The 9,016-nt window shown below is 35.0% G+C and overlaps 1 protein-coding gene across 1 annotated transcript in view; it reads right to left on the minus strand.

The window, feature by feature from the left end:
* The window catches only part of LOC142350812 (uncharacterized), a 22,192-nt gene extending 16,221 nt beyond the window's left edge, over positions 1 to 5,971 (minus strand). Inside the window, exons 1-3 of the mRNA XM_075402769.1 lie at positions 5,601 to 5,971; positions 4,961 to 5,375; positions 4,540 to 4,648 (exon numbers count right to left, since the gene is read on the minus strand). Of these exons, the coding sequence (XP_075258884.1) occupies positions 4,540 to 4,648; positions 4,961 to 5,375; positions 5,601 to 5,716 (640 nt within the window). The 5' untranslated portion in view covers positions 5,717 to 5,971. The remainder of the gene's footprint in view (positions 1 to 4,539; positions 4,649 to 4,960; positions 5,376 to 5,600) is intronic.
* Positions 5,972 to 9,016: the final 3,045 nt, after the last annotated feature.

Consider the following 9,016-nt stretch of genomic DNA (forward strand, 5'->3'; position numbering starts at 1 on the left):
GGATGATGGTATCCTATCTTCATTCTCACTGTTTCTGCGGACATACCTCACTCACTGCTTCAACGTAGAAGTCAGAAAAAGCACTCACTACAAACTTAAAAGATTAATTCCATTGATTTAAACATCCTTAGCGACAGATTAGATCTGCCATTAATGAGACTAATAGATAAGACAAAGTGAACAATAAAAAACTTAAAAAAACACAAAATCGATACTTCTTGAAAACAATTGTTGTCAAGTCATTAACATTGAATTGAAGAACTAAATTGATAATAACTAAAACGAGCTCATATTAGCAACCGAAGAGAACTATCTCTAATCAGGCTAAATGATAAGACAACAAAAAGAACAAAAACTACAAGCAAAACTCATTCAAAATAGTTGAGAACACAGTATCAATACTATAGCATGAGAGCACAAGCTTTGAACTTAAAAATATAAATGGTTTAAAAATATCTATTAGCAACCTATGAAACCCGTTCCTAACGGGATTAAGCGATCAGACAAATGCCCTAAAAACTCCAACCTCATTAAAATTTGTAGAGAACAAATAGTTTCACCGTCATGGCCCCATGAACTCGAACTAGCCAACCACTAGCCATGAACTCGAACTATTACTTACGTTAATTTATGCCTCAACAGCAACCATTGAGACCTGTTGTTAACGATACTGAGAAATAAAGCAACAAAAAAATAAATGAACAGGGCAAGTCACAAATATTCACTAATGTTTGATCACAACAAACGGCGTCAAGGTAATAAAAAGCATCAACTTCACGTTGACGAATTCACGCATTTGCCAATAGGCGCAGTTAAAACAGATGTATCATATTAATAGCATTCAAGAGAAAAGCAGCCAAAAATAGAAATCAAACTGCCGGACGTGAAAAAAAAGCTTCCAAAAACCGAAAACTTGTTCACCAATTTCTCACGGAACATCAAAGATAATTTGAAAAAAATCACACTTCAAACAGACTTGATTTTTCGCTCCCTTAACTACTACATCATGTTTAAAATCACCACCCTAATTAGACTTGTCACTGGCGTGAAGAAACCGAAAAAGTGTGAGCAGCTTAAAATCGCAGCAATACAATTCAAATACTTTGGATTGTAAAAAGACTGCGCCCAATGAAATCCAATTCTTGAGTTGTAACAAATAGAAGTTCTATAATAGCTGGCTGAGAAAATGAGGGCGTTTATTAAAAAACAGGGCAGCCATTGAGAGGCAGAGGCGGCTACTAAAAACAATTATAGTTTTGAAAGATATCAGCGTCTTAGATTTCTTCATTTTCGAAACAAGTTTGTTTCTCAAGTCATCTATTGAGTTTCTTCTTGACACAATTTTAAATGGGGAAATCAGTTCACTGTTCTGCGTAAGTCAGAGTAATCTAAACAATCTTTCATTGCAAAAAGATGGGAAAAACTTAAAGTAGGTAAACTTTTTCTAACTCCAGCAAAACAGCTATTTTATTGCAATTAGACTAGCTCTCAGTTGCACCCATACACGAGCAAAAACTAAGATGCAATCAATAGCTATTTCTGAGAACATATATTAACAACAATCGTTTCATTTTCATAACTTAATTTTCGTCACAAATAGACTTAAATAATCAGTTGCATTCAGATTTCAAAAAGTACATTTTGAGCCAAAAGCACCAAACCAGAGAAAAACTAAAGTAAAAAAATAGCATCAAATCGGAAAACTTTGAAAAGAAAACCAGCTGAATTGAAGTCAGGAAAATCAAAAAACAGCTAAAGTTAATTTTAAAACTGTTGCACAGGCACTTGTATGACATGAACAAAGACGTTTTGAGCTAATTATTACATTTTAAAATCAAATTTTTATTAAACAAAATTGAAAAGTGTGCTCTTAAGTTCTTCAGGGAAAACTTTTAGGTAAAGAATCCAAATGAAGAAAAATAACTAAAAACAGAGCGTTTTGCTTTTCATTTTGAAGTATTTCCTATTGAAAAATTCACTAATTGAAATATTAAGCATAAAATCTATTTTGATAGCGTTTTACTATTTTAATAGTTTTTCTAACAAAAAGTAGATTTTCCATCAAATTACTTTAACAGACAGTGTTTTTTGCAAGAATATTAGCATTTTTTTTACCGCACATTGGAAAATGGTTTCAAACTTTTTGATATTACTCCAATTGGGCTGTAGGAACGAGTCGGATATTATTTCAATTGAGCCAACCTTTTAGCTAACTGATTGTAAATGTAAGAAACACCAAAAAATAAGTTACAGCATGATTGAAATATTAAATTCAGGCCTCAATTTTAGTTCTAAAAAAGGTTCTAAATGATAATGTCTTTTCAAAGATCCAATAATTTTTTCTAGAGCTACTCGGGAGGGGGGCTGAGCGCGGGGTTGGGGTGGACTGAGGTTGATGGGGGTGGGATGGGGTTTAAAAAAGCGAGTTTTACAAAAGTTGGTAGCAGGGAAAGTCCAGGTATATAAAGACAGGCCGGCTTAAGGTTCGGAAATCCAAAATAAAATTTGAAGGGTTGGAATCTGGCATTATGAACCGGTGGATCCTTGCGCAATTGCAAACAACTGGAAGCACAATCCTGCTAATTGCCAAACTGACTCTGCCATCGACGGATTAATTTCAGATTGAGATATAATCAAGGATCAGAAATAAAGCATAAATACATCATCTGAAACAACAAAACAAGACAGAAAAAGATATACCACACAGAAATCCATCAGCTCAGATTGAGATCAGTGATCAGAAATAAAGCATGAGAACATCCTGTTCAAAAGTTCCAAAAACAGCCACGATTGACTCGACCGCATTCAACCCAATATTGTTCAAGCATGAAACTAGTCTCCCACGGATAAAACTTGCCAGATAATACCATCGGCTCCAGGAAACAAACCCTAATGGAAAAACCCCAGTCTCATTCTATTAGGAAATAAAAATCACTTTAATAATGAAGTGGGGGTTTCTTTTCGTGGGTTTTTCAGCTGTTTTTTTTCCGAAACTGCCTTCACAAAAAGTCAGAAATAGCGAAAGTCAAATACTCAAAACCTTATTAGGGCAAAATATAGAACAATAATTAATTATTTAGGGCGTTTATATAAAAAGCTCGGCCAGAAAATGAGTGGTCAATATCAGATTAACAAGTAATCAAGAATCAGAAATAAAGCATGAACACATCCTGAACAGAATTTTTTAAACTAAAACAATAAAATTCATGGAAAAGACATCCTCAAGTATGGGCCATCGTTATACAATTAAAAAAATAGCAATAGTATGAAGGAATAGGAATAAAGCATGAACACATCCTGAACAGAATTTTTTAAACTAAAACAATAAAATTCATGGAAAAGACATCCTCAAGTAAGGGCCATCGTTATACAATTAAAAAAATAGCAATAGTATGAAGGAATAGGAAACCAAAAGTATCAGGTCATAATGAGATCACGGGTCAGAAATAAAGCATGAAAACATCCTTTGCAAGGGAAATTCATTAACTTCAAAACAGAATTGAAATTAAACAATCAGCTGACCAAATGGCTCCTGTTTAGGCAAGATTCATTGCTCTCAAACGTGAGCCTTTGAATCCATTTAGAACAAACCAGTCGAATAAATTCTTATCCGAAAGAGCTCTAAATCTAAATAATTGAATCGGGTGAAAATATCAGGAACGGTTACAGACCATTTAGTCGATTTCGATATAGCACTGAAATTCAATTGATTTGTTAGTGAACCAAATCCATCTGAAGTGCTTGACAGATTTGATCTACCTTCACAGTTCACAAAAGAGATCACAGAATGCGGGAAAAGAAAACTTCAAAATCTCAGACATCGGACAGAAAAAAACAGCACAATAATTAATTATTTAGGGCGTTTATATAAAAAGCTCGGCCAGAAAATGAGTGGTCAATATCAGATTAACAAGTAATCAAGAATCAGAAATAAAGCATGAACACATCCTGAACAGAATTTTTTAAACTAAAACAATAAAATTCATGGAAAAGACATCCTCAAGTAAGGGCCATCGTTATACAATTAAAAAAATAGCAATAGTATGAAGGAATAGGAAACCAAAAGTATCAGGTCATAATGAGATCACGGGTCAGAAATAAAGCATGAAAACATCCTTTGCAAGGGAAATTCATTAACTTCAAAACAGAATTGAAATTAAACAATCAGCTGACCAAATGGCTCCTGTTTAGGCAAGATTCATTGCTCTCAAACGTGAGCCTTTGAATCCATTTGGAACAAACCAGTCGAATAAATTCTTATCCGAAAGAGCTCTAAATCTAAATAATTGAATCGGGTGAAAATATCAGGAACGGTTACAGACCATTTAGTCGATTTCGATATAGCACTGAAATTCAATTGATTTGTTAGTGAACCAAATCCATCTGAAGTGCTTGACAGATTTGATCTACCTTCACAATTCACAAAAGAGATCACAGAATGCGGGAAAAGAAAACTTCAAAATCTCAGACATCGGACACAAAAAAACAGCACAAAAGCTCAGCAAAACTGAAGACATGAGAGCACCGAATAGCTCTTACCTGACTTAGATATGCGATCTAGGATCTCAGTCCAGTGTTCGTCCATCAAACTAACCAGCTCGTCTATACTCTTTGCGCTCTCATACACATTGCTTGGTCTGTCCACGACCTAAAACAAAACTGAACCTAGTAGCGTACAATTCGGAGTCCCATGATATGATTATCAATTGTGCATTTTTGCAATTCAATGTACAATCTGCGCCAAAAAGCCGCAATTACACGAGCAATTTTATGAATGTTGCTCAAATGACTGTCTGAAATGACTTTCTTTCGACAACGTACAGACAAAGGAAAAAATACTGTCATGTTTTAATCTATTGCATGCCAAACTATCTCAAATCTACATAACCATACATTCAATGCTAAAAGACAAGCCGAAAAGATCCAGCATTTTTCACAGAGCTATATATAATAAGCAAACCTGACTTCCATCCTCGGCTACCAATTCGCCATTCTGTTCACCACTGCCTTCATTCGCCTGCTCAGGTGTTTGCCCCCCTCCGTTCAAAATCACAGTCAACGCAAACGACAGTGAACTTAGCAAATTCTTGGCCGGGTCCACTTTTATGTGAAACAGTTTTGCCACAACCTCGGCTGTTAGAGAGTCATTAACTTGACACGCAATGCTTGCATTGACTAATTGAGCGATGTCTGAGAAAGTTTTCTCAGCAATTTTCCGCTCGCATTTTGTGTTGGAGCAAATTAGTTCAACAACTTCAGGATAGATACTAGTGATGTTGACTGCTACCGGAATTTCACTTTCTGGTTGTTGCTTTTTCGGGGGTAACGTGCTGCTTTTTGAGTAATTACTGCTGCCCAAGTTAGTAGATTTTGGCCTACATGAAAAAAAATTAGTCAGCTGATGAGGTATTTTTCCGGAAGAGATCAACATAATGCAATAAAGGGAAGTTAATTTATCTCAGCAATTCTCTAATTTTAATTTTATTTTCTGGCTTTCCATTTCAGGACCATCAACCACGGGGCGGGACTAATGCTCATGAAAATTTGATTTACGGGAAGAGTTAATTAATTAAATTTGAAGAGTCAAAAGGTACACTTACCTCGCTTGACCTCTGCCGACAGAATCACCAGCACCCGTTGACCTCTGGTTGCCCGTGGATGCAACTTTAGTCCCGGACCCTCCTCTCGTTGTTGCCTGGAAATGTTTTCCGTTCATTTTCGACTAAGCGAGCAATTTATACTGCGTCCCAAATGGCAGCAATCCAACTGATTTCCGAAGAAGTTAAAACCAAATTGAGAATCGAAATAGTTCAAACTTTTGGAAGCGCTGCTGTTTTTCTTTGAAGTTGCTTCTGATTGATCGCACCTAACTAAGCTCGAAGAGACAAACGGGGCTCACATGCAACCGAACCTCCACAACTCTACATATGCTGATTATGCTGCAATTACTAATCGCAAGAGCAAGCATACTGAACTGAAATAACAATGCTGAGTTTAACTTTCGTTAAATTTGCAAAATCTGCGCACAACTTTAGGAAGCTTTAAAGACTTGAATTGGTACAAAAAGCAAATCTTCATCTAATCCACAAATGCTCTACCGTATTTCAAACAAAAACCATCAATGAGATTAGGGAAAGAGTTACCTATTTTACCATCCGATGCATACACTATTAAACTGTGCCGACATTCTTTCGCTGTGTCTATTTGAACAAAAACTGCAGAACGTGCATATAAAGAATGTCAAAGCAGTACAATATTTAAAGCGCTGTAGCAACCTCTGTTCCCAACCAAATTTGTTGAGTTATCGACTAATACATTATCGTCAGTTCCGTGGTAAAAAATCACTAACAAGATTTTTGCTGCAGTACCAAGAGACCAAGTTGTTTAAACAATAAAAAGCAAACGTGTCAATAGTTAAAAAGGAGGATTGATAATTGTTGTTGAGCGAAGTTCTAACCTCACCAAAACATATCCAAATTTGAAGACGTCAACATGAGATCATATCTTCCCAACACTATTAACCGTAGCAGTCGTAATAAGAGAGTTAATCAATTGTTACAAAACTGCCTGGAGTGTAGCTATATAGTTAAATGAATAAAAGTAATTAAATACCTAAATTCTTAGCTCGACCAAATACTGTTGATTTCATCCTAAATCATGGTTTAGTAAATTTTGTTTAAACCTGATAGATTTCCAGCTAACAGACACAAGTTATATGATGTTCGTGATCGGGAAAAAATTTCAGGTAAAATTTTTCAAGTTCCTTCGAAAATGTTTTTTTTTTCTCGAAACCCTTTAGTTCTTTATGAAGTGAATTTCAATCCTTTGATGCTGTTTTTATAATGGAACCTTCTAATTTTTGTGTGTGACATATCGAATTAAAAATATATCACAGCTTCTAATGTTCTGTTTGATGCACCAAGTGGGGAATGTTAGGGAATCTAGAGGATTAAACGCGGGTAAAATAGTTTCTCAGTTTCCACGTATAGGTAGTAGCTCTTGTTGAGTCCATCTTCTTTCTAGAGTAGCATGCACGAATGGCCCAATTTAGTTGCTTTTCAAGCGATAAGCAATTAATATAATTATGTAATACGTAATTGAACATAGGTTAGCCATCACTTTACTAATGCAGCGGAATCTGGTTGACCAGTGACTATACAACTGTTTCAATACTAGATCGCAGCAGTTGGTGTCTTTTTTGGAAAAATTGAACAAACGTTAATCGAAGTTTCAAGGCCAGGTTCTCTCCATTAGCTGTTGACTTCCATACATGTTCTCCTTTTAAATCTAAACCCTAAAATAGTAGTTTCAAACTTGATGCAATGTTAACACAAATATTACGGGACAACGCGGTAATAAGTTTACCAAGTAATTTCAAATGACGTTATTAGTGGTTATTATAGATCACTAAGGAGATTTAAGGTCAAAACCTGAGGTGAAAATTGGTACTTTTTTCAATTGATATTAATCTGCTGCCATCGATTAAGGTGCCTAAAATTGTGAGAGTAATTTAGATGACTCTAAATCAAGAAGTCAGGCGTGACAAAAATTAATCGAAGTCTGAAAACAGTCTATTACTCAAATGTATGATAGAAGTAGCAAATGACTTCAATTTCAAATTCCCAGTTGAAATATAGTTAAAACAAAAAATCCAAGTAACAAGATGCATGAGAGAATGTGCTCAAACTCCTACAAGAACTGACAAAATGTCCTTTTTTTCACAATAAACCACACTACAGATGCATCATACAAGAAAAGGCCCGGATATTTGTTGACCTTGGAGCTTCAAGAAGTCTTTTCACAATCACAATAGTACCGGTAGATTATAGCCCATTAAACGGATCTCAAAGACAGACAGCTAAAATCCAAGCTAGCAAATTAGTAAATCCAAGCGAGAAGAACACAATTTAAAAATTAACATCAATAAGAAAAATTTTGCATAGAAAAAGAAAAATCAGTATTTTCCCTGTAAAAAAATCAGAACTCCCTGTAAAAATAATCGCAGTAAAAACAATCCGAGAAATGAAGAAAAATCAAGATTTTCCCTGTAAAAAATAATCTGAGAACAAAACAAGTGATAAAGGGAAAATTTCTCCGAAGACCTTTAGCTACAAAATAGCACAAAATGAGACTCATCTACTGTAAAGCTGCCTTAAGTCGCGTGCGAACAAAAATTTATATACTTGTATGAACAAAAAAACTAACTCACTTAACAGTAAACAATAACGTCACGTCGGCGATACAATACAATCCAAAAACTGCATGACCTAATGAACAACAGCTTAGTTGAAGTGAGTGTGACTCACTTCAAAATTATGTTAAAAATATCTCCAAATTTTCAAAATTATGTTAAAAATATCTCCTAACTTTCCACTTAGATCAATAAGCAAATCAATAAATAAAACGACCACCGTTCGACTAATTGCTCTCCAGATGCCTCAGTTCTTTTTTAGCAAGAAGGGAGGCGGATCGTTAGCGAGACTGCCAGTTTCTTTTCACGAAAAGTCAAATCACTAAAGAAAGCAAAAACTTCATTTTCCAGCAAAACTGTTTTGCAACAAAGAATACAATTGTTTCTTCAAACTTCTTCCTAGAGCAATTTGAAACATTGCTATAAGCCAATCAAAATAATTGTTGGATGGTCATAAGATAACTTCAATGTTTTTGATAGCTATAATATCGAGAGGACAACGAATGAGTTAAAAATGGGGGGAAATTAATTGATAGAAAACTGAAAATAATGAAAGATGACTTTAGCTCAGAGTGATCAATCGAATTATAAAAACCGAAAATTCATTAATGTAAAAATTTAATTCCCTTCTGACCCTCATTTGACCAAAATTGACCAAAAAGCTGAACTTGGCGAATAGTTTTGGCGATTTTTGTGCATAACTTTTTTTGAGAATAATATTTTAGCGTTCTTTTGACCTTTAGTTCCCGTGTCGGATTAGAATGCAATACAATATCTGTCAGGTGACGTTACTATAATAGATCTGGGCAAGCTTTACGCAAAAAC

This window comes from Convolutriloba macropyga, chromosome 12, assembly GCF_964194025.1.
Source record: "Convolutriloba macropyga chromosome 12, txConMacr16.3, whole genome shotgun sequence".
Lineage (NCBI taxonomy): Eukaryota > Metazoa > Xenacoelomorpha > Acoela > Convolutidae > Convolutriloba > Convolutriloba macropyga.